Source organism: Macrobrachium nipponense, chromosome 43 (genome assembly GCF_015104395.2).
Source record: "Macrobrachium nipponense isolate FS-2020 chromosome 43, ASM1510439v2, whole genome shotgun sequence".
Taxonomy (NCBI): Eukaryota; Metazoa; Arthropoda; class Malacostraca; order Decapoda; family Palaemonidae; genus Macrobrachium; species Macrobrachium nipponense.
In genome coordinates, this window is record NC_061104.1 from 21,710,372 (window position 1) to 21,737,512 (window position 27,141).

Genomic DNA, 27,141 nt, shown 5'->3' on the forward strand with positions numbered 1-27,141 from the left:
CTTCCATTTTAAAACAAAATACAATAACACATTCCAGTCTCTAAACACTTTCATCTAGCCACCAAGGCCCGAGGAAAACATTAATGAAGATGAAAAAACACTTGTTTTAACAACAAATGAATTTAAGCGACTGTCCAGCCTCTGAAAGAATGTAAGATTACAAGTTAGGAACACGGAAGAAAGAGATATCTTACATGGGTAAGAAATAAATAGTACGAATAGTAATTTTTCTGAATTCATTTCTTAATCCGAAGACAGGCTAGCTCTTAAAACGCACCAGAGGTCATCAACGTCTTTACGACATGCGTTTACACTTGCCAAAGGTTCGTGCTCAAGCATTGCACTTATTTCTTACTATCAGGCAGGTAAAAAACACCTTGATATTCCGAATCGTTACGTGGCCAATTTATTCTCCAGAAATGGCATACCTGGAGGTTTTCCCATCACGGAACAAGTCAGTAGTCGGCGTAATGAACACTGATTGCAGGGGAGGTGGATGCCTTGGGACCATGGGTGCAGCCTAGTTGGGACACGGGTGGGATACTCCCTCCTAAAATTGTGTGAAGAAGAGAAAGCAGGCTATGATGATTACAATAAGTAAATGAAAAGGAAATTGTACGTGGCAGTCTATAAACCAAACGGCTGCAATATATTAATTGTAATTACAAAAAAAAACACAACGGGAAACATTATAACAATAGTTAAAAATAAGTATCAATAAGATTTGTTCGGAGTTAATTTTTTTCTCAAACCAGCTTCACCCTCCCACACTCCCCCTTACCCTCCTTACCCCCCGTCTCAGCCCCACCCGGGAACTGAAATCCTGCCTACGTCACGCATACCCCGAAAGACTTAAAAGCAAAAACGTGTAAAGAGTACAGCCCTGTGTACGTATTTCTCCGTAGATGGACATTAATCCCATACCTGGGTTTAGGTATAATGGACTGAGAGTTGCTGATCAAAAGACGTCTGCACATTGCCGAGTGCGATAATACAGATATAAAGGCAGATCCTTGTTTGAAGATGAGATAAAACAGCTGAAAAGATGAGTGCTGAATTTAATGTTGTACACACACACCCACACACACACACAGAGTCCAAAATACTTAAACAGCCCTGGAACACCTTCCAGTTTTTTCCACTAGCCTGCTGGTAGTAAAAATTGTACACCGTGAAAATCGCTATGCAACCTAGCGGTTATAGTATAGAGCTGACAACAAGTTTTATGCGTGTAACCATTTTGAAATACGAAAGCAGAGAAAATGCAAAAACTAGGATATATCATTTCGAGAGACATAGAGCGAAAGAGGAGGTTATGGCTAGGAAAGAGAAAATACTCAAGATTGTTTCTTACTGTTACGTTAAAATCCCTAATCCTGTATTTGATGTAGAATAAGTGAAAGTTATAAATGAGAAGAATTACATAACGTAGAGAGAGAGAGAGAGAGAAAGAAGTGATTCTTTACTATTGACAGGTTCAGTTTGTCGTACTAACAATTGATGACAATTTAAACCTTTCTCTAATTGAAAATAGCTTGATTTAATTCTTAGTTCTTCAGAACTATATTTCTATTTACAATTTGAATTATAGAATTATTGTGAATAAAGATGAAACAACGAACGAATAACAAATTAGTTTTTATCCTGTGATTGTAGAGCATCAAAAACAAAAAGGAATAACTTATTCGTTATTGCAAATATGTGGGGAGAAACGTTTTCATGGAAATCACCCGAGATACTTTCTTACTGTTGCGTTGAAATCCCTTACATCGCGAAACTTAAATTTGGTGGGGAACAAGTGAAAGTTATAGTTACATAATACAGAGAGAGAGAGAGAGATTCTCTTCTAGTACCTAATTCAGTTTGTCGTGCATACGATTAACGCTCATTCTAACCTAATTCTAATTGTAGACAGATGGATCTAAGCCTTAGTTCTGCTGAACTATATTTTCGTTTCCAATTTGAATGATAAAATCATTGTGAATAAAGATGAAACACCGAACAAATAACAAATTAGTTTTATCTTGTGATTGTAAAGGAGTAAAAAGCAAAAAGGAGTAACTTATTCATTTTGGCAAATCTTATGAGAGAAAAATTTCACGGAAACGAGTTGACAAATATATTAAAACCAATCATTTACATGTCCAAAGACTGGATGACTAGAGCAGTTTTATCAGTTTTATATAACACACATAATGTTGCATAACGTTACATAATGGAATATGAGTCTATTCTCTCTCTCTCTCTCTCTCTCTCTCTCTCTCTCTCTCTCTCTCTCTCTCTCTCTCTCTCTCTATTTTTTTTCATTTTTTTTACTTATTATTTTCTTCGATTCGTACCCTGTCTTTTGATTGCCATACCGACCTCGCAATCTCCGAGTGCTATTGTCTTTTCGCAAGAACCAGTTAGCATGTCCAGCCACGTATCTCAAGATTCATTGTTTCGTGATGATCACGAAAGAGATTGACGAATCAGCTACTGAATCTGTTTTCCCGTATTTATTACCACACTTCAAAGGCTACGTGCGTACCATTACGGAAAGTTCGTATGAAGTGTTTACGTAACATGTGTCCTCAACCCTGCTTGCATCTAGGATTGCAGAAGTACTTCCTTCTGGACGAGAAACCGTTTAACGTAATTGTATCATGATTACGTTAAACTCTATCGCGTGTATTTAACGGTAATACGTTACGCTAAGAATTCATTTAAATCATGTTTATTACGGAATTCAAGTTATTAATATTTAGTAACTTATTTTTTCAATTGCAAGGAATTCTCATTTATGCATTCGGAAGCCATGATGGTTTCAAGAGTTTTTACCCAAGATCATTTTGAATTGTCCCTATTAGGGTAAAGATTGTAATAAAACTATTCTGCATTGCATGTGGAAAGAAAATAAAGAAAATTAAAACGTCTCCAAAAATTATTTCAGTAAAAAAATATGGACCATCTTATTGTGCGGGATTTCACGCAAACTTTCTGACAAGACATTCGCCCCGATTGCATAAGACCAAGAGGATCCCGTTCCAGAAGCATTTTTTTTTTCCAGGAGCAATAATCGTTCGATCCAGGCAGGACACGCCGCCCGAAGAAGAAACGGAGGCCAAGAGGCAAACTGATGCATAAGGCTCAGGCAGGCGAAGACGCATTCTTACACACATACGAAACCTCGCTTGACTAATCCGCTACACGAGGTTGTCCAACGAAGGCCAGGGCCTCTGCTCCCAGTCTGCTCAAGGTTACGAGATGTGTCGGGTCTGGGTGAGTCTCCTCTTCGGTGAAGTTGTTGTTGTTATTTTTGTGTTATTCCAGGTGTGAAGTACATTTTGAATTATGGACCCCCCTCCCCCTACCCCTAACAACAACCTTCGCGGTATGTAGTGCGAAAACTTTTATCGTTTCGGTTAGGTTGTGTTTTATTGTGGTTGTGGAAGGTTATGTGTTTAGATAGGAAGATGAACGAGGATTCGCCGATGTAAATGATGTGATATGATGTTTTACAAGACGCAAAGTGGTGAGATCTGACGTTATTCTTTGAGTAACACAAGGTGCAATTAATTGTGTTTCGTCTATTATGTTGGCTTACATAAATCACTCGCAAATATCATTAATATGCAGCATTCTGCGATGCACAATTCCTTGTTGTTTCCCTTCTCTGTCATTGAATACGTATCGACAAGAACCTCAGACAGACAAAAGTCGCAAATATATCAGTGCTTTTCGGTAACCATATTTGGGCATGAAATTTCAAGACGCAAGCACTTGCAATTCTCACGCGACGCTTTCTGGCTTTCGTACTTTTTGTTTTTGTTTGTTTTTTTTTCTTTTCTTTTCTTTTTTGCATTACGTGCATCGACTACTAATGAAATGGTTTGATGTAAGAAGCTATTCCAATTGTCTCTTTCTTATCAATGGCCTCTGTTGGTAATTAGAATCTGGGCGCTGTACACAGTGGATGTTGAAATGCCTGGAAACTGGAACCTGGAGCTTGTTCATGATGGAAATTTAAATAGCAATTACTCTAACGGATAACTAGAACCAAGACGTGACTACCGTGTACATAGCGTACTGTTAATTGCTAATGAAAAATGAAAATTGCTCCTGCTGAAGTTTAGTTGACATTTTCATAAATAACTGAAAACTGGAAATTAATTATGATGAATGAGTAAAAGTGTCTAATCCTAGTGGACGATTATTGAAGACTAAATCTTGCTTCAAGTGCATACCTCGTAAATAAATCATTCATTAAACATTTAATTTAATGCCAAATATTAAGAAGGATATTAAATCAGAAATATTTCCTTTTCGTCTTTCTAATCAAAGGAAGTAAGAGTATTTCTTAACTGAATATTATAATCAGTATTTTAAGTTTTAGTTAATTTTACTTACCTCAGGATTATGATGTATTTGACAACATAAAATGCAGTGAACTTTTTTCTTTGATATTTTACTGATATTTCGTAGCTCCGATCCGCCAAGTTTTTTTTTTTTATCATTTCTGGTCGCTACGTAAAATTTTGTGACCTAAATTTTATGTAACGTAAAGCATACTGATTTCCATGTTTTGTATCATGAAAAAATATGGATTCGTACCCACAGTTCCCCTCGTGAAACCTAATAATAATAATAATAATAATAATAATAATAATAATTCTACAGAAGCTTCCTTTTATAAACCTACTCAGTGATGTTTCTCTCCACTTGAGTATTAGAATAAACCATTTAATAATAATAATATGGAAGTGAATTCAATGAAAAATCTAAATTATAACTGGGTCTTCTTGTTATTTTACAATTTAGTTTTTAATGGCTTACAATTATTATGATTATTATGATCATCTAAGTAAGTTTTTTAAATATTTGTGTGTGTGCGTGTGTGTTTTTAAATACAACCGAAATTTGATTTATATATCTGATATGTGTAACCACTGCTGCCATAGTTCCTGCTGCCGCTGTTTTAGCAGTATTACAGTTTGCCTTGCACATCAGAAGCTAAACCCGACCAATTTTCCACACCCAGAATTACCATACACATTATATAGTCTAACCCGAGGTGTAAGGTTATGGAGATACGCTCCCTTAAAAGTCCCTCCCCCTCGGGAGTGAGAAAAATGACAGGAATATCAATGAAGAACCAAGAGAGTAGGTTTGTCCATCATTGTTCTGGAAATTGACGAATTCCAGGTTCCGGATGGTTAAATCCTCATTGCGGTCTGGACGGTATGCAGATAAGTGCGGTTTACAAAGTCTGTAGTTTAAAGGAGCTTCTACGTTCTCTAGAAGGTTCTAGACTTATGGACTAGTATCATTTTTATGGAAGTGTCTCACCAGCAAGTTTTCTAGAGTTTTTCTAGAAGGCTTAAGCAGCATGAACTAGATTCCAGTTGGTGTTGCACAAACACTGTTCCAGATTTATGGACTACGTTCATTTTTTAGGGAAGTATCTTACCAGTATGTTTTCTAGAATTTTTCTGAAAGGTTTCAGCCGCATGAACTGGATTCCAGTTGGCGTTTCACGAACATATTTGCAGATTTATAAACTAATTTCTTTTTTAGGGAAGTTTCTTACCAGCAAGCTTTAACGACATTTTCTATGTGTCTCACGAAAACCTTATTTGGTGTATTTTATGACGAGGTTCTCCAGAAGGTTTCTGTGTGAAGGGGTCCCTCGAACACGTTTTCAAGAGATTTTCTCATCTTGTTGCCAGACTTTTCTTGAGTAACCAGTATTGGTGGGAAAAATCTAGCGTGTTCTTTTAACACTGTTTAATATGGCTTCCATCCTGTCACAAATGTTGACTGTTTGGTGCAGAGACTGGCAGTGAGGTGCTTTATAAAAGTTGCCACAGAAAATAGGTGTAGTACCAGTGACACCCCATTTACGTGCGCTTTGTCAATGAGGCGCAAAGGAGTTAGCTAGCTTTAGACTAGACACGCCTTATACCAGCATGAGACATTTCCTTAAGGAATACCTCAGTTGTGGTAAGGTGTTACAGGATTACAATTGGCCTGGCGTGGACTCTGTACGCTACCACTCAACTGAAACGAGGTACAAGATAAGAAACTGTTTCAGGGCAAACTCCGACACATTCGTGGCTATAGGTATATTCAAGGTCCTTGGGTATATTTAACTCTGCCCCGTGTTCGCTTTATCGGTATGTTCATGGCGCATTTTAGACCCTTGATCCGTAGATTCTCCTTAGATGGCAATCTAGTCTTTATTCATTCTGTTCTTAAGGCATATAATTTCCAGGGATTTACGGCTGTGTAATGCCTGATTTTGGAAGGCGGTACGTGAATAATCCTTAAAACCTTCTTATGATCAACACTTTATCACATGAAATTGAAAGTAGTTCAAGAAATTTCTACTTTTACTGTTTTTACTACTAATTTCATTCTTTCTTTAGCAAAGGTAATGATTAATTCAACAAATGTTGTTGTTGTTTCAGCAAAGGCTGAAACGAACGCAAAACATTTTTAATCAGATTCTGCCTGAAAGACAAAGCTCTCCCATAAGCGGTTTGCATTTTACACGAAGTACATAAATTTCATTTATTACACTTGTTTGGCATAAATTTATCCCCCTTGGGGTCATAGAGTAGCGTTAGACAATGAGTATTTAAGTAATCCTTAGTTTGAGGTTGCATAATGAACATAAGAAACTTGAATCTCTCTTTTAATCGTCAGTTACAATTTATTTTATGTATTTACATATATGTATGTGAATGTTAATATAAACTATATATTATATATATATATATATATATATAGATATATATATATAATATCTATATATATATATGATATATATATATTATATATATATATATATATATAATTATAATTATATATATAGTGATTTCGTAGAGACATGACAGAAGGCCATAGTTATGCTATACCAAGAGTTTTTTGCTATCCACGCAAAAGCAGAAATAAGAAGGAAAAAAATGACTGTGATTGAACAGTAAATATTTTGGAATCAAGTCACTTACACGGATCACTGTTACCAAGTCTCCGTCTCCGTTGAATTTTCCTTCAACCTCGTTTGACCCCGACTAAATACTGACCTAGACATAGATGGACTGGGCCCGTTGTGACCTAAGGACGACAGATGAGTCAAACACCTCTCTCAGTTATCTTGATCAAACATGGCGGAAAGATTGGCACTCTTGCCGGTTTTGGCGTTGCCTATTTAGTGTGCGGGGTGTGTCATCGTCAGCTGGCTAAAGATAGGATAAGCCAGGGAGACAAAACTTATAATTTCTCCTTACGTTAAGATTTTTTTTAGTCGTTTATCTTCGTCAACTATTTTTTTTTTTTTTTTTTTTTTTCATAACGGACGACCCTGGAAAAAAATACTCTTGTATTTTTTTTCTTTTGTGTGTGTGTGAATAAACTTTGGGGGATTTTCTTTCGATAATGAAATGGATTGTATTCCCCGTGATATTATTATTATTATTATTATTATTATTATTATTATTATTATTATTATTATTATTATTGCTGTTCAAATTATACAGTTATATACAAAAATTAATACCATAGAGAAAAAGGTGCAGTAACATACTGATGAAATTAAACAAATAGTAAATGAAAATAATCAACACAAAATATCTGATATTTACTTTTAAGTCGATGATTTATCAATTAGACAATCGATTTTAGGCTGAAGAGAGTTCTGCTCAAACAGATTTTTTAAACAAAGATATATTAAATTTGATACCAAGTAAAAGAAAAAGTAGGCACAGAAACGCCATCACTTCGTGTTTCTTTATCTTACACAGATCAAGCAGAACGCAATAATGCGATTTTAGTGCGTGCGGAACGAAGAAATGAAAGATTTTCCCTTTAAGTAGACCCACTTTGGATTCTCTTCCTTATTATGTACTCTAATGTCTTTTGGTTATAAAACACTAGTTTCCATCCATCCCCCTACTCCTTGTTTCATTCGGACCTGGGCTGTATTAGGACATTAGGATGCATATCCCCATATTTCATTTAAACCTTTTAAAAAAAACTATATTTCACGTATAAACATACGTTAAACATACAAACAAACTAACGCGACTTACTCCGGATATCACTTAGTCATACATACGGAGCGAGAGGTAACAGAAGTACAAATCTTAATAGGTGTAATTTTCGTAATATCCCTCCCTTCATAATGTCACCATTAGTACGGTAAAGGAAGTGTTTTCCTCACGCTGCTCGTCTGAAATACTCAACTGTAAATTCGTCAATAACGTCTGGGGATTTTGACCTTTGCAAGTTAAAGGAAGTGGTGGAGTTTAGCTTGCCTGAGTATTAACTATGATGATGATGATGTGAGAGAGAGAGAGAGAGAGAGAGAGAGAGAGAGAGAGAGAGGAAATATCCTTTAAATGCAAGGTAGGTTGAGGTATGCATGCAGCCATATTGCTTCTTCGTTGTAGTAGTAGAATGAGAGGTATCATGCTACTATTACTACTACTACTACTGCTGATGCTGCTACTGCTACTGCTACTGCTACTACTGCTACTACTACTACTACTACCACTACACTCTCTCTCTCTCTCTCTCTCTCTCTCTCTCTCTCTCTCAACTACTGGTGAAGGAATCTCGCTCAAAGAATAAATGATGGTTCACATCAGAAAGTGTTAATGGACTTCCCTTCATCAATTTTTTTTTATGTTAATGTGGCTTTTTTTTTTTTAATTCATCCCTCAGGCGGCTCCGTATAAACCCGACGGGCGTCCTTTTCTCACACAAACTCAGGTGAGATCAGTAAGACTTAATTTTATTTCTTAATTTGTTCACTCAAATTTGGGCAAGATCTGGACATTAGTTTGACCGTCTCATTAGCCTTTGCTATAAATAAATAAATAAAAGATTAAATTTGATCAGTGGTGCTAGCTCCATAATTCGATAAATCAATGAAGGGTCTTCTGAAAAGTGAACTGAGCTCTGAGAAATACCATAATCAAGGTTAGGCTTCCCTCCGTCGCCAGGGCACGCAGATGGCAATTTCTCACGTACCCCAAAGGCATCCACCTTTTTCGTAATGACTTGCCTTTGTAATACATTTACGTTAAGAGAGAGAGAGAGAGAGAGAGAGAGAGACGGAGAGAGAAAGAGAGAGATCAGGGTGAGAGAGCAAATCCGTATGCAACTGGAAAATAATCTTACTATATGGTCGTTGTGTCATTCAATCACGGCCAAACTGCTGGTCCGATGGGCATGAAACTTGGCAGGGTTACAGTGGGGACCCCCAAGATGGTTTATAATGGGGTTTCATCCTACCTCCCCCCACCCTCCGAAAGGGGTGGGGGTGAGAAGGGATTCCTTGAAACGGAGCTGGTTCTGCCCGTGAACGGGCTGGTTACGACCGTAGACTTAGTTGCTTTACGAATTTATCATACATAATTTCTGTATACGTATATTTGCTAGTAATGATAATAATAATAGTAACGTAAGTGTAAGTTTTTCTTAATTCACCTGCATAAGATAATTTGTTTTTATCTTCCGTCACCACTACTGTTAATTTCCATTACTCTCATAGAGATAATACTACTCTATTAACCATAGATAACGATATTACTCCTCTCGGTAATGATATTATTACTCATTCAATCAATGACTAGGGCATTGCTCTTTAGGGTAATGACGTAAATAACATGACTATCATTCATAATCAGTGCGTTGGTATTACGGAAATACCCTCTCTCGCCAAATGTCATTCAGTACGATTGTTCTACCCGCGTCCAGATGTCAAATTTGGGGTATCCTAAATATTCTCGTGGGGATTAACACACCGCGCACTGCTTAGTGATTAAAATTGTTCGTGTGTTGTATTATCTGTTAAATTCGCTTTGAAAGAATTGAGGATTTTGTTAAAATTCATTATGGGATTTCTGTTATAAATATTTATTTGTCGACGGCATTCGTAAAGGATGACGTTGTCGAGTTCATTAAAGTATATATATATATATATATATATATATATATATATATATATATATATATATATATATATATATTCATTTATTTATTTATATTACAATATAATATATATATAGTTTATATATCCTATATATAATATATGTATATATAGTATGTATGTATATATGTATCATTTATACACACACACACACACACACACACACACATATATATATATACATTTATATATAATATATATATATAATATATATATATATATCTATTATATTATATATACAATCGAAAGCCCAACCGTTAACTGACCTTCAGAACAAACCAAGAAACGAGATATAAATAATTCAGATGAAAATTGGACTGTTTTAACAAAACAAACAAAGCCCCAAATTAAACAACACTTCTGAGAGTCCTGTGATTGGCGCCTTTTAGTCCCAGGGAGCGCGTCCGAGAAAGATCAATGACCTCCTACTCTTGCTATTCCTCCAACTCCTAACCCTACTCCTCCTCCCCCTCCTCCTCCTACTACGAGGCACGTACTTCCCTTCCCAAGTTCTCACTCCCTGGTAACCCTTCCTATAACTCCCCCCCCCCCCCCCAACAACACAACAGCCCAGCCCACCATTGGTCCCTACCATCTGGCTACCCTTTACCACAATGGATGATTGCGGACGAGAGAAAGGAATTGATCGAGTCACGCATGCGCAGGGACTTGATTTATCCGTACTTCTAGTGTCATTACCAATGTTACTCTCGTGTGCGTCAATTTAATCGATTTCCTGGTTCAGTGTCTCGGGTTTCTTTCAAGTTTTTGTCCTGGCTATTGACTTGCTTAGTGCAAAACCTTCATGAAGTTTTGCTTTAAAGTACCGAGAAAGTGTTATTGCGATTCACGAACGCATTTAGCCTTCACCGGCTCTGCATGGAGGCAGTGGTCATTAACAGTACCTTGGCGTTGTTTTATCGGTTAGCCTTGAACTGGCATCATGTCAAAACTGAGGTGACTCCGCAGATACGGTCCGATGGCCTGGAGTGGATAGTCCAGCCTGTTGATCACATTACGCCTTTAGCTATATATTAAAGAAACCGCCATTGCACGACTTAGTATGAAAATGACGAAGCAAAATGAATTATTATTATCATTATTATTACTAAAAATGACGAAGCAAAATGAATTATTATTATTTATTATTATTATTACGATTTTGTCACGGGATGTAATAATACCCTATGTTTATTATTGTTATAATTATTATTGTTCAAAATGTGCTTGCATGACGTAACCATCTATGAAAAACTATAATTCGTCAAGTAACCACAGAACACATCGCTCACGCCTAATAACGAGCGGAAAAGCAGAGAGAAACAATAAAATCATTTAATGCGAAAGAGAGTAAAATAGTGCGAAAAATAAATCCAATAAAATGCCAGTGAAAATATAAAAGTATTAAACATCAACGAATCCACAAACAAACAAACGCGCACTGCTATTAAGTCCTTACCTTTACCTGAGAACAGAAGGCCTTTGACACTATCACTCTACTTCTCTCTCTCTCTCTCTCTCTCTCTCTCTCTCTCTCTCTCTCTCTCTCTCTCTCTTCTTCTTCTTCTTCTTCCTCTTCTTCCTTTCGGGTTGGTTCACCTTTCTCAGTGACTTGTCTTACTTGCCAGTGAACGAATTAACCAAAGAGATTTTTTAAGAGAATTTTTTTGTTAGTTTATTTTAATTTGTTGCCATCTGCTTATTAACAAGAACACTTAGAATTTTATTTTCTTGTCCTTTTTGTTAAATGCCCCGGATTTTTTTGGATATTTCGTCGCCTCTGCTACGTAGCTCTGGAATCTTTTTATTGTTTTGTTATTCCCTTGATGTAAGTCTCTTTCGAGATTAGTTTCGTTCTCCCTCCCACCCTTTGCTTACCTCTCCCTCCCCCCAATACCCACTTAACCATTTATGTAAAGGTAGGACAACATTGAAGTCCTTTCCTTTGGTAGCTATTATGACGGTTTTAGAGGCAATAAAAAGTTTTCATGTTTATGGTGACACTAAGAGTTTTCTTGTTTATGTTGACACTAAGAGCCATCTTGTCTATGTTGACGCTAAGAGTTTTCTTGTTTATGTTGACACTAGAGCCATCTCGTTTATGTTAACGCTAAGAACTTTCTTGTTTATGTTGACACGAGGAGTTTTCTTGTTTATGTTGACACTGAGAGCCATCTTGTCTATGTTGACACTAAGAGTTTTCTTGTTTATGTTGACACTAAGAGATTTCGTGGCTATGTTGACGTTAAGAGCCATCTCGTTTATGTTGACACTAAGAGCCATCTTGGCTATGTTGACTCTAAGAGTTTTCTTGTTTATGTTGATTAAGAGATGTCATGTTTATGTTGACACTAGAGCCATCTCGTTTATGTTAACGCTAAGAACTTTCTTGTTTATATTGGCGCCAAGAGCCATCTTGTTTATGTTGACACTAGGAACCATCTTGTTTATGTTTACACTAGGAACCATCTTGTTTATGTTGACACTACGGTCCTCCTTATTTTAGTGACTTGTGATGACGTTTGATTGTGATGACGTTTGATTTAAAAGAAACTGTTATTGCTATGGCTAAAGTTAAGCCCAAGTTATGGAGTCATCGTAAGTTTTTCCTTCGGTGGCCAATCTAGGCTTTTATTTTTGGAGGATGCTGAAGACCTTATTGTCCTGGAGGTCATCAAAAGTTTTTTATTCTGAAAATTACTAAGTCTCTATTTTCAGTAGCCGCAGATACCTTCTTTTTTGTTGTCTAACAATAAAGATCATTATCAGGCCATGCAGATATTAAGTTTTTCACGTTTCCCACTGGACCGAAAATTTGCTTGTATATATTGGGATGAGATACAGTCTCCGGCTTTCAAGTCCTAGTTGGTTGGTACATTTAGATAAAGCGTGCCTTGTGCCAGCAAGAGGTCATATTTCTAAGTGTGGTATGATAAGAGAGAGTTAATGGCTTGGTCATGTCATATTCGTGTGACTTAAACAATTGCCGTTCTGACGGCTGATTGCCTATGTTAGGTCAAGTAAAGTCCGTTTAGTGGAAAGGTCATTGTCCTACCCTGGAAATACATTAGTTATCCCTTTCATCAAAATTATTGTGTTACTGATATGAAACCTAGAATTCTATATGTTTCACCTTATTAACAAAAAAAATAAGGAACCATCTTTAAAAACAGGTTTTAGTTTGGGTACGGACACCCACCAGATTCTCTGCTTGTTATCAGTGTTGCCGGATTCACGAATACTAGTCTCTCTCTCTCTCTCTCTCTCTCTCTCTCATTTCAAGGTTGACAATGGCCGAGTCATCATTGTGGGCGCCTGGCACAATCTGCATTTGCATAATGAGTAACAGAATTATTTGTATAACCACTTACTCCACTGGCATTTTGGGTCTCATTGTCACCCGTGGCTGGTTGGACCAGACATGGAGTTTGTTATGGGTCGACGAAAGTGGCTCATGACAAGTAAGTAAATAATTATACAAATGACTTAAATGAGTGTAACTTTATTTATTCGGTTATATTATTACCTGTATTTATTTTCTTTTTTACTCTGGAGGCCGACGGAACGTCTTACCGATTTCCTTAATTAGCTTAGCTCAGGCTGTAACAAGAAAAGTAAGGAAAGTAAAAAAAAACACAATTCATCAGAAAGGAAAGAGTCAGGGAAAACTGGAGAAGGGAAAACTCCAAAGCTAGGTTTCGAAAGGGTAGAACTTAGATACGCCTTTTAAAGAGAAGTGATTTTAAAGGAGTCAAGAAATGCAGGGGAAGGTAGAGAATTCCCTTTTCTAGACGTAAAAATGTCGTTAAGGACTGGCGATTGCTTTTAACCCATCGGAATGAAACGGTTTTTGGAAATTATTACACGTAAAAGGACGTTAAAAAATCAATGAATATAAATGAATAAATAAATAAATGAATCTTTTTTCCACCTCTGCAACCACATTCAAATTTAAACCTAACTAGCTCTTCCTTGCCGCATGAAATACCCCCTAACCCACCCCACCCCCAACAACCCCCACCACCCCACCCCATCCCTTTCTCCCGACCCCACCCCTACCCGATCTTCCCACACCCCACTCACAAATCCCAACAAAATGCATAACCAATTCGTTTGCGATATCTTCCTCACCGACAAGCACTGGCAAACGAACATATACAACTAAACGACCGCAACGTCTTGACGAGGATAATATATATAATATATTATATATATATACATACAAACCTACATACATACATACATATATATCAATTGCATGAATTGAAAAGACGCATTGACGCAAGCGTCTCTTTTACACCTTCACCCATAATAGAAACCTGTTTGGTTTCTGGTATCTGCTATCGGGTTTCAGCTCGGATACCTCGAGTCAATTTGTGGTGGTTAAGAGAGAAGAAGAATGGAGCCTTTGGATAATTGATGGATTGGTTACGATCTGGCGTCACATTGACAACGGCTAATCAACGTGGCGTTTGAGGGAGCTAATGTCATACGAAATTATAAAGACTTTTTTTTTTCTTAAGGATTATAACCCACTCTTTTCCCCTCCCCATTTTTGTCTTGTTGTCTCCTGGCCTGGGCTAGATAAGGATACTAGGATGCCTACCCCATCGGCCTCTGTATTCAGAGGATAGAATGACAACAGAGAAGACGCTTAGAGACAGGCTCAGGTGTGTTTAAATCATATAATAAGATAAATAAGATATTGCGTCGGTTCAGTGGGAAATCTTTGGTCTGGCATAAGGCCAATAACAAAAATAAGAACATCTACACTTTGCTAAGAAACGCGATAGTTAAACCACAAATATACCAGAATACACCAGCAAATAAACCATGCACCTAAGGAAACACGATAAACCATGGTATTGCTTATTGCCAGCCTGTTTCTCAGATTTCAAGGTCAGATCCTCTTTGCTTGATGTTAACTCCTGCTTCGGCCATTGCTGCCACGAGCCTGATTGTACCAGTGACATGAACTCGAGAGGGATTTATGACATAAGTGAGAGAGAGAGAGAGTATGATCTATAGTGTGTATAACCATAACATTAATTCGAGAGATATTTGTAACAATGATTAGAGAGAGAGAGAGAGAGAGACTCTAGGCTCTAGAGGAACAAGAAGAAGAAGAAGAAGAAGAATAACGAGAAGACGAAGAAAAGTAGGAGGAGGTGTTGTACCCCAGTTAGAGACCTTGGGAAAGACAAGAAGGCCAGTTCGTTCGAGCCAAAGAAGTTGTCGTGGTGGGGAGAGGAAGAAGAAGAAGCAGCTCTTGAACGTCTTCTATTTCGTTCCAGCGTCCGGGATGATTGGGAGTGTTAGAGTGAGTCCGTCATACTTTTGTGTGTGGTTTTATTTTTGTTGATGTGATCGTGCGTTGCCCCTGGCCAAGAAGCGTCGTGAGTTCCTTGGACAATTCCTCGTGTGTTGGACACCTGTTTTACGTAAACGTCGTACCGCAAATTCTTTTTCATATAACTTGATAAATTCTAATGTAGATGGCTGTAAATTCTTTTGCACTGTACGAGATAAACTCGTCTGTACATTGTTGTAAATTCTTTTACATTGTACGCGATAAACTCTGCTGTAGATGGCTATAAATCATTTGGTATTGAACGTGATAATTTCTTTTTGCACTGTATTCGAAAAACTTTACTATTTTTCTCTTGACCAAAAAGACTATCACTCAACGTGGTAAAACGACGTACACCGTACTACGAAAAGATTTAATTTCTGCTTAACGAAAAGATTATATTCAACTTGACAAAACGGTGCGTATTGCACGCGACAACACCTGTGACATTTTCGTATATTCATCTGCACAAACATTCACACGGCACTTGACAAAAATTTATACGTTCTCAAATAAACGCCAGATGAACGCGTCTCTCGGTTTTGTTGAACGCGCCGGGTATTCCAGTTACAGGTAACGTAGAAAGTTGTGAAATCGAGGGTTAATCTGTTGGTTCGTACCTTAATCTAGGGAAGTGCTGGAACTCTCTTTTAACTTCTGTTCTTTTTTCTCTCCCTCTCTCAGATAAACTCCTCCTTTTAAGAAATAGAAAGGTCTAATTGTTCTTATTTTTCTTTTTTGCCGTCTTCGGACAATGTCAGTAGCTCTGACCGCTTAAGTGATCCCCTACGCGCCACTTCAAAAGAAGAAGGTTATCGGTATCGTTTTAGATGAAAATGCCAATGGCACGGACATCCCAATACCCCTTTCCAGCCCAGGCCCGAATGAATGATAGGAATAAGAAAATAGCCACGAAGAAGAGGCTTGTTAGAAAAGACAAGAAAATAACAGCGCAGGAAGAGAAAACCCTTTAAAGTTTAGCCTCTTCAAACAAGGAGGGTTATAAGAGGAGCCTAGAGGGTAGTTGCTGAACTATGTACCCCCTAAAGGAGCAAAGATTCCCACAGAACCACGAAAGAAGGAAGAGAAGACCCTATTTTGGAAGCGAATGAGACGAAATATTAACGTCGTCGTCTTCCCACGAGAGAAAGATAAATCAAATGCCGTAGGAATCTTGATCCGTAGAAGGAGAGCAAGATGAATGTCCTCCTATAGGGATGGCCGAGGAAGGGCGTGGCCCGGGGAAGGCGTCACAGCATTTACGGACAATGAACGTCCCTCGCGTTCTGCATCGGAAGGCCATCTCATCTGAGACGACCCGTCAATTGTCAAGATGACAGGGTCTGGCGTTGGGGTCCCTCTGGTAACAGGTCTCGAGGGCATTGCTAATAACTGTGGTCCAAATGGCGTTAAGAATCAGAAGACGGACCGAGAGATAGTTCGATTTGTTTTATTTTATTTTTATTCATTTTTTTTAGAACGCTTGAAACGGTACAATTGATTCTCGCTTGTACTTACGAAAACTGTCATTACAATTCGTCGCTTAAAACTCACTCATATCTTTAAATGCTGCAGGGCCTCGTGTCCTTGGCAAATTGTCGAAGAAGAAGAAGAAGAAGAAGAAGAAGAAGAAGAAGAAGAAGCGTCGATGCAACCAAAACACAGAGGTGTGAAACGGGAGCGGGGGGAGGGGGGTGTTGGGGAACATCATTACGTAAAGATATATTATCCGTTTCCAGATATATATAGTCTGGTAAAATGTCAGGTTTCAAGAGGTGGAATTATGAAACGTATAGATAGAGTCTCTCTCTCTCTCTCTCTCTCTCTCTCTCTCTCTCTCTCTCTCTCTCTCTCTCTCTCTCTCTCTCTCTCTTTAAAACCTAAAGATTTATTTTACTACACCAGTGAGCTATAACTGTTCACCCGTATCACCCTCCACCGCGTCTCTCTCTCTCTCTCTCTCTCTCTCTCTCTCTCTCTCTCTCTCTCTCGCCTCTCTCTCTCTCTCTCTCTCTCTCTCTCTCTCTCTCTGGATTAATCTATAAGGAATGTAGCGCTCTTAACGTGTTGGCAAATTTCATCACACATCTCTGGCATCTCCCAATCTGGCTCCCATCGCCTCAATAAAGCCATAAAACTGGTAGGCCTATTGCCGTAATCACCTGTTGGTATTCGTTTTTTCTTCTTCCTGTACAAAAGAATTTAGAGATTTATTTGAATTTTGAGGAACAGTGAGCTACTAAAACTGTTAGGCACTTCCTGAAGGGCTCGGCCAACGGGGAATCATAGAAATTTCTTTCTGGTGATAGAAATTCATTTCTCGATATAATGTGGTTCGGATCCCACAATAAGCTGTAGGTCCCGTTGCTAGGTGACCAATTGGTTCCTAGCCACGTATAAATATCTAATCCTTCGGGCCAGCCCGGGGAGAGCTGTTAATCAGCTCAGTGGTCTGGTAAAACTAAGATATGCTTAACTTTTTTTTTAACTTCCTGAAGGTCAGGACTTGGACTGGTGATCAGTCTTGCTTACCAAGAACTTACATGCAAGCTCCCCTACTGGTAAGGTAAGCAGCGTTGGGTCTGGTCAGTACTTGGATGGCTGACCACCTGGAGATCGCAATTGCATCTCGGGAGTCTGAGGGATTGGCAATGGGTTACAAGGAGGCCTGAATAATCCGACATCACCAGACGATTAATTATATGCTAGACAACTATTTGATTCGAATTCGATGACAGATATAACGGCGCCAGCTCATTTCATCAGTAAATCAATGTTTCTTCGATCAAATGGGAATGAAATTATATATTGCATAAAGCGGGTTTTATGTCAGCACGGGCTCTTGCTTACGAAATTTCTAACACTTTTTTTTTTTAAAGAAGAATTATTTTTCGTTATGAGGGAATTGTTATTTTCAATATTCTTCATTAGAAGAATATTAATTAGACGGGCTCTTTCTTGGGAAATTTCTCTTCTTTTTGTCAGAAGGATTATTTTTCGTTATGAGGGAATTGTTAATTTCAATATTCTTCATGAGAAGAATATTAATTATTAATATATCTGTTTTTCCTTTATGAGGATTCTCCATGAAGGGTCTGCTATCCATAACATTATTCCACCTTTTTTTATGAGTGGCGTTCATGAGAATACTCCTCACATCCAGATTTATATCTCTGGGGTTATGACGTTCGAACGAGACCTCTCTCATCCACGTAACGAGGTTATTTATGAGAATTCCGTCACCGTCCATATCTATAACTTGTTTACGAAAGTACTCCATGAAAATCCAGTGTTGACAAGGAACGTATCTCATTCGTGAAATACGGTTACCATTGATATTCTCATCCAAATTATGAGATTATCTATGAGAACTATCACATATCTCGGTTATGAGAGTACTCTGTGAACCTCGACGTATGCTTAAAACCATGTGCCTCATTTATGAGGGTCCCCCTCCCCCCTATTCCCCCAAGCCCATCCATCCCTCTCGCCCGGGGATGAATTCTTTCCCAACTAGAGCAGCATCTGACAGCATCCCATTCCTCCCCGTCCTAAAACCCCCATGGTCATCACCGTCGTTAAACAGACCGATTTTTACAGTAACCTTGGCCCACCCTTCCCCACCCCCACCCCCCAAAAACACGCCTGCTTCTTCTTCTTCTTCCTCTTCTTCTTCTTCTTCCAGTCCTGCTCTTAGCCGTCCACCACGAAGTCCCTCACAAACAAACTAGTTCTTGCACCAAGGTCACACGACTCTGCTGGACACTGGGAGGGGTAAAAAAAATATATAATATCGTTCCGTAGGGGGGCGCCGTTTCTAAACTGTTGTTGCGTTTTTAGAAAGATGTGATAAGTCTGCCCCATTCAGAGAGGCTCTGATTATCTCCATCACTCAGAGGAAAGGGCCCCGTGGCGTTCCTTATATGGAAAAAAGGGTGAAGGGGTAGGTTTCAGTGGAAGGGGTAGGTTTCAGAGGGAAGGGGTATCGAGTTCAGTTTTAGCCTAGAAAATTTCTTGTCTGGTAAATTCTGAACTATTTGGCTTTAGAAAATTTCTTGTCTGATAAATTCTGAATTATTTGGCTTTTAGATTCTGATACTCTACCCTACCAAGAGATAAGCGAACTATAGTGTTCATGTTACTGAACTTCTTTTGTTTTCATGCCTCGTTCTGACAACACCATTTAGGCAAGAATGCAGTAGACACTCCCAGAGACGGCGTTTCCTTCGTCTACTGAGTCCACCCTGATTTAAGCAACGTTTACCATCGACGAAATCAGCCGTCAGTTTCGTGCAACTTTCAGAGTTTTGGTATTGCTATCTATGACTTTTATCCATTAGAGCTAAAGACACGGTTTCGGGCAGATAATTCTCTTAACTGTTAAATATCTATAAGCAGTCTAGTCTTACAAGGTTAATGTGTATCCGTTTTGAATGATAACTTCGTACAAGTATTTCCTCTCTCTTCTCTCTCTCTCTCTCTCTCTCCTCTCTCTCTCTCTCTCTCTCTCTCTCCAGAGAGCCTCAGATATTATGGTCTCTTCATAATCATGTTTAGTGTCTTTTTGTGCGTGTAGTATTTATAAACATACGCGTATATACATACAAATTGTGACTGACTGCAAAGACCCATCCACTTCGCATAAAAGGAAGAGAAAAAATATATGTCAAAATGGGCAGTTGATTCTTTGAACCACTGAATGTACGAGAGAGGGAGATACAGTGAAGGTAGGCATATACCACTGACAATAATCTGTGTGTGTGTTAGAGAGAGAGAGAGAGAGGAGAGAGAGAGAGAGAGAGACTAAAGTATTATTGTTTTGCTATAATCCTCACACACATACACAATTAACTCAAACAAACAAAATCACAACGAATAGTCTCACTAGTCCAATGTTCCTTGTCTCCTCCAAGTTCCTCGTAGAGTTCACAGATGGCGCCATTCCTCCAGGAGGTCAGCACTACGTGAAAGGAAAAAAAAAATGTGAAATGCAGAACCTGACCAGGAACTGCTTGGCCCCTCGGGGCCTGAGACCTTTACGTGCCATCCGCTTGAGGATCGTTGCTTGGGAAGTCCTAGGAAATCCCTCGCTTTCTACTATAGGATCCTCAGCTTCTTTTGACGTTTTAGTTGGCGCGATTTGGAGGGAGGTTCCGTTTTCTTTCTTTTAGAAGAGTGGAATTGTCTGGGTGGGGAATGAACTTGAGTTTTTATGTACACTCAGACGCATACATTTAAAAAGAGAGAGAGAGAGAGAGAGAGAGAGAGAGAGAGAGAGAGAGAGAGAGAGAGAGAGGTGCTAAATGCTTGAAAGCTATGAAGCGTGTTATATTTTGTACTGCATCTAGGGTTAAAATTTTCTGAATGTCTACGTCAGTAATTTCTTTAAAATAATAATAATAATAATAATAATAATAATAAGTGGGACATGAAAAGTTATTTAGCTGTAAGAACAAACGATAATTTCGATGTACAACGGATTTCAAATCGCTGGGCATAATTTAGAATAATATTCAGCTGGTCCTATACGTTCTTTTCATCTTTCTAATTCAAAATACTGATGGGCAAGACGAGTGATTTTGTGCCTTTTAGTTTATGGGTTTATTCAGCGAGTTTTGTGAATTAAACGAAACGCAATTCTAATTATGGATAAGTCAAGGATGCCATTTACTGAAAGTAACTTTTCAGTGAACCACACATCGACATTCTAAAGAAAAATGATAAGAGGGAATACATTGCTAAATTTTTTAATCCTTGATGAAAAGGATAAAATTTTCATTTAAAGAACACAGATAACTCAGTAACTCGAAGAAAGGGCACATGAAATAACAGCAAATAACAGCAAACAGAGCTTTAAGAAAGTAAGCTAAAGAATAAACTAAGAGTGGTGGAGACATCACGTATACAATAGTAGAACCGTTAATTTAGGATTCAGTCGCCGTCCGTCCCTAGTCTCAGGTGAGGAGAGGGAAGATGTTTGCATTTTTACGAGCTGGATCTAAGGGCGTGGTCATGAATTTCCTTGAGTCTGCGGAGGGAAAGCCAAGGCTACGCAGGAGAAAAAAAGACGTTGTTTTAAATGCTTACATTTGGTCTATCAAACTTACCAGTTCTTGGGCTTAACTAAACCTATGCTCTGACATTCCTAAGAGGTGCTGTTTTAGACCTATACTTTGGCTGGCATTCCCAAGAGGTGCTGTTTGTTAGGCCTATTGTTCTAATTATGGAATAAGTCAAGGATGCCATTTACTGAAAGTAACTTTTCAGTGAACCACACATCGACATTCTAAAGAAAAATGATAAGAGGGAATACATTGCTAAATTTTTTAATCCTTGATGAAAAGGATAAAATTTTCATTTAAAGAACACAGATAACTCAGTAACTCGAAGAAAGGGCACATGAAATAACAGCAAACAGAGCTTTAAGAAAGTAAGCTAAAGAATAAACTAAGAGTGGTAGAGACATCACGTATACAATAGTAGAACCGTTAATTTAGGATTCAGTCGCCGTCCGTCCCTAGTCTCAGGTGAGGAGAGGGAAGCATGAATTTGCATTTTGTTTTACGAGCTGGTATAAGGGCGTGGTCATGAATTTCCTTGAGTCTGCGGAGGGAAAGCCAAGGCTACGCAGGAGAAAAAAAGACGTTGTTTTAAATGCTTACATTTGGTCTATCAAACTTACCAGTTCTTGGGCTTAACTAAACCTATGCTCTGACATTCCTAAGAGGTGCTGTTTTAGACCTATACTTTGGCTGGCATTCCCAAGAGGTGCTGTTTGTTAGGCCTATTGGCTACTTTGAATGGCATTGACCAAGAGGTGCTGTTTTTTAGGCCTATACTTTGGTTGGCATTCCCAAGAGGTGCTGTTTTTTAGGCCTATACTTTGGTTGGCATTCCCAAGAGTGCTGTTTGTTAGGCCTATACTTTAATTGGCATTCCCAAGAGATGATGTTTGTTAGGCCAACACTTTGGTTGGCATTCCCAGAAGGTGCTGTTTGTTAGACCTATACTTTGATTGGCATTCCCAAGAGGTGCTGTTGTCTTGTTGGTGAACGGACAGAGATGGACAAAGTAGTGTGAGTCAGTTTCTGTTGGTTTCTTCAGCCTCATCGTGACCCATAGCCGCCAACATCAGATTCCTAAGTTCTATTGTAAGCCTCTCAAGCGTTCAGCTTTATGACGGGAGTTAAAAAAAAAAAAAAGAAAGAAAAAAAAAAAAAAAAAAAGCAGAAAGTGAGGTAATGGTATGCATGAAAGAAGTGGGGATTGAAGTACCTCAAGGAGACAGTCCCCACCCCACCCGGATGCCCTTGTAGCACCCGTCAGGCCGCCTTTTCCCGCAATTACTTTGTTGAGTTCAATAACATTCGAATTGGATTATTCATGGACCATTTCTTCCACTATACTGCTTAGCTCGAGAATTCTTCCTTGCTTCTGTTTTCTCAGCAATTCTCCCTTGCTTTACCCTTTCTTTGCCTTGTTTTATTCGTGACTGATCTCTCTCTCTCTCTCTCTCTCTCTCTCTCTCTCTCTCTCTCTCTCTCTCTGTAACAGCTTAATCATCTACTTGATTCGCTCCGCTGATCATCAGAATTAATACGTCTTTCATTCTCCCTTTGTCTGACTGTCTGTCTGTCTTAATGCAAGTCACGGCTTATATCAGCTAAGTTCAGATATAAGTTAATTAAAATGAGATTCCACCATTCTTTGCGGTGTTTGTAGTCGTTTTCAAGACTTTTTCCAAATCTCGTTTCGTCTTTTAGAAAGTTCCATAAGATATAACTGCTTGGATATAGCCTTAGACCAGCAAAAAATTCGTACGTTAACTTCTCTTGAATTACAGAAAACCGCTCTCTGAAGAAAAGTTAAATGAATTTCGCCTTCTAGAAATACGTGGTATATAAGAATTACGTTTAGCTTTCGGTATATTAACCAAAATTCAACCATAACCAACCCAGACGTTGCATTTTCGCTGCGTAAACCGACCAAACTTCAACCCCAAATGAGTTTTTGTCGATTTACGTTTTCTGTGGAGCGAACATTAGCCCAGGAATCTTGAGATTCATTTCAGTGAAGAAGAAGCTTTTGTTTTGGTTTTCGCGAATGTTACCTGGAAAATAAGAAATGAGCAAAAACTCTTGGGTGAATGACCTGGAGTAATGGCATTTATTCACCACAAATTTGTTTTTCATTTCATTTTTTCAGGTTGACAAAAAAAAAAAAAAAAAAAAAAAAGTTTCATTTTTCGTTTTTCGCCATTTTCAGTTTTTGGCCTTTTCTAACGTATTGAGACAGTTTCCTTAACTATTTCGCTGAACAAAATCAAAGTATTAGCTGATGTGAAGAAGTCTGTTGTTTTTGTTCCAATAATTAACTAATATATTATATATATACATATATATATATATATATATATATATATATATATATATATATTATATATATATATATATACATAAATACACACACACATATATATATATATATATATATATATATATATATATATTATATATATATATATATATATATATATATATATATATATATATATATATATATATATATATATATATGTGTGTGTGTGTGTGTGTGTGTGTGTATTGATAACTGTTTTAATAATACACCTGTGTAGACACCGAGTTGCGAAAATTGTCAAATTGTAAGCAAAATATATATATATATATATATATATATATATATATATATATATATATGTATATGTATGTATGTATATAAATAAGTCAAAACAGGCTCAAGTAACTATCCTTAAGATGAGCCCTCATTACAATAAAACTTATCATATACAAAATCGGAAACTTATCTCTCACTCATCACAAACAAGTTGAATACAAGTCAATGACTTATTGGTCGTCCTAACCAGTACTACATACGATTAGCGTTCTCCACTTACTGACGTCGACTTGTTTTAAACATGTGTGTGATATGTATGCGATAAGTTGCCAACATGTGTTGATGACACGTTTGTCTGTAGTATTGAGGCAAGTTTTACATGACAGGGAAGGCGGAAGAGTCTTATAGTCCTTTAATTTATGCTTAGCCAACAATCGTCTGTAATACCTTTTCAGAAGTGCTCGTAGCCAGGTACTTTGCGTACAGTTTATGTAGTTTTAAAATTAGCAACCTCCGTAGATACGAGGGTCTCTACACAGACTCCAAAAAATTCTGGTAGAATAGTCCGTCAGTTATACGATCAAATATCCATAAACTCCCATAGAATATCCTATGAAAGTAACGAAATATTCCATTCATAGATTAACTGAAATTTTCACCACAGCTTTGATACGATCGCGTCAGACCCAGTAGATAAAGAGCAAAACCTTACGCCAAAATCTCGATAAAATCAGGTGGAATACACCTGAGGTGCCATTCCAGTGATTTTTGTTTTATGGTGGAGGGGCCGAGACGGGCATATCTGCCCAAATTTTGACAGGTCAGGGCAAGAAGGTTGTGTTAATGGACTGTCAGTGAGGATATAAGGCCCCTTATTAAGATAGATTAAATGATCTTGAAAATACAAAAATAATTATGGCATAAAATTTAACAATCTAAAAGTGAATTATAACGAGTGAAAATTTTTCGTAGTAGTGTTTTTACTTCTGAGACTGACGAGGGAAAGCTCAACGTTTCTGAAAACTGCTGTAATCAGCCATCTAATAAAAAAAACCGGCGAATTGCTGCTAATACTATACGGGTATCTAATTATGACCCGGCCGCTTTATGTGATAATTACGGAGTGGCTTCCACAATTGCAAAGTCTCTGTTGACCTCTTGGAGTGGACGTTGACCTGACTGTACCCCCAACCCCCTTCCCACCCACATCCCTATAACCCTCAACCCTCCCTCACCCCCCTCACCTTCCCCCATCCTCACCCCCCAGAAGAAAAATGGAAAGAAGGGTATTCTTTGTCTTTAATTAGAGATGCCTGGACCGTCACGATGAGGTTACCTGCAACTAACGCCACACCATAAGTGGCTGATCTGGCGACGTCATTCTCTGTCGGAACCTGACGAAGGAGGAGGTTGTCATCGTTTTTTCCTCCCTGGAGGAGGAGGAGGAGGAGGAGGAGGAGGAGGAGGAGGAGGAGGAGGAGGAGGAGGGAGGAAGGAATAGGAGAGGAGGAGCGGAGGAGGAGGAGGAGGAGGAAGGAGGTAGGAGAAGGAGAATGAGAAGGAGGAAGAAGAGGAGGAGGAGGAAGAGGAGAAGGAGGAAGAAGAGGAGGAGGAGGAAGAGGAGGAGGAGGAAGAGGAAGAATCTTTCCATTCCTCTCGTATTTCGTCCTTTTATGGTCAAAGAGAGTCTCCAGTTTGGTTTGGTTTCCGGTTTGGGGGTGGGGGGCGGTGTTCTTGAGAACTGGCTCTCGTCTGGTAGCCCCGAGAACAATAGAGCCATTGTGGGTAATGGGGCAAAAAAACAGGAAGTTTTTCCTCTTTTTTTCGTGTTTTGGAAGATGCGCATTCGAGAAAAGTCTTATTTTTTTGTAGATTCGAAGTCTTCGAAGTCAACGAACCCGGGGCTCTTCATTGCATTCTATGAAATGCTTCTCTCTTCGAAACTCTTGGTTTCGTTCCATGATTTTCCTTTTTCCTTATACCCGTTATCTTGACAATTCTAAAAGCCTGTTCTAGCCTTCGGTTCTCTCTCTCTCTCTCTCTCTCTCTCTCTCTCTCTCTCTCTTCCTTTCTTTTACCTCTGCCAAGTCTTTTTTTTCCATATCTCTCAAAGGGTCACATGTGGGATTTTAATGAAATTTTGGGAAAGGTGGACTGTGGGTCAAAGGAGAGTTGCCTAGTTTTAGAGGGGGGGTCTAAATTTGAATTATTGACATATTTGTTTATCTGTCCATTTATTCAATTTTGTTATTGTCTACGAAACAATGGCCAAAACTTGATCAAACAAATTCAGCCATATGGTTTCCATATAGCTTCTCAACACCTGGAAGATTTCATACACTTCCGGATACTTATGAGATCCTGTAGAGTTGGTAGGGTTATATGCTCTATGAATGATCCATGGCTTGCTAAATTATTTGTAAACCGCTTAATAAGATAGATAAAGCACATTTTCCAGCAGTGGCTTTTACTTTAGGAAATCCACTTATGGAAATGTCAGTCACTGGCATGTTTCCTTAGCAGAAGACAATTAGTCAATTCTTCTTCTTCTTCTTCTTCAGTTACAGTTGGAAATCTTAAATCTTGTCCTCGTGCGTCTTATGACGGACTTTTGCCGAAATGTAAACAAACTAGTCAAGATTTTGGTGCCTTTATCGGTGACCTAAATGCAGTCATGCATGCTCGTCAAGGTGGTGACTAGCGAGCAAAACATGTAGGCCTAGATATAGGCCTACATATTGCCCCAGTATTGGTTACATGGTGCAAAAAAAAAAAAATCAGACAGTGAAATGCCAAAAAAAAACAGTAAATTTACCCGTGACACAATGCCTTTATAATACAGAAAACCGCTCTAAGAAATCTTCAGTACCTTGTACCCTAATGAATGACAACCATTCAGCCAGGTCTGATTGCTATGTTCGCCCCGGTCCTGTTACCTGCTGGCGACATAGCCCCGCTAAAAGGGGACATGAGTGTGCGTGTGTTCCCCGACAGACACTCCTTCCTCGTTGAAAGTCAACCGGTTCTCCGTAACTGCCATTTTAACTTACGACATCTCCAGAGGTAATCTTTTGTTTTATAGAACCTGACTTGGGGTCAGTGTGGCCTGAGACACTAAGCGTCCGGTTAGCAACATGCGAGTGTCTGACTATACCCAAAAGTTTCAAGTTACCGAGAATTC

At 38.5% G+C, this 27,141-nt stretch overlaps 1 protein-coding gene across 2 annotated transcripts in view; it reads left to right on the forward strand.

The window, feature by feature from the left end:
* The first annotated feature begins 3,107 nt into the window (after nt 1-3,107).
* The window catches only part of LOC135213559 (uncharacterized), a 43,001-nt gene continuing 18,967 nt past the window's right edge, over nt 3,108-27,141 (forward strand). Inside the window, exon 1 of one of the 2 annotated variants that reach the window (XM_064247527.1) lies at nt 3,108-3,261. In XM_064247527.1, the coding sequence (XP_064103597.1) occupies nt 3,247-3,261 (15 nt within the window). In that variant the 5' untranslated portion in view covers nt 3,108-3,246. Of the gene's footprint in view, nt 3,262-15,154; nt 15,297-27,141 lie in introns of those variants that run through there. The other variant, XM_064247526.1, reaches the window with a different exon arrangement.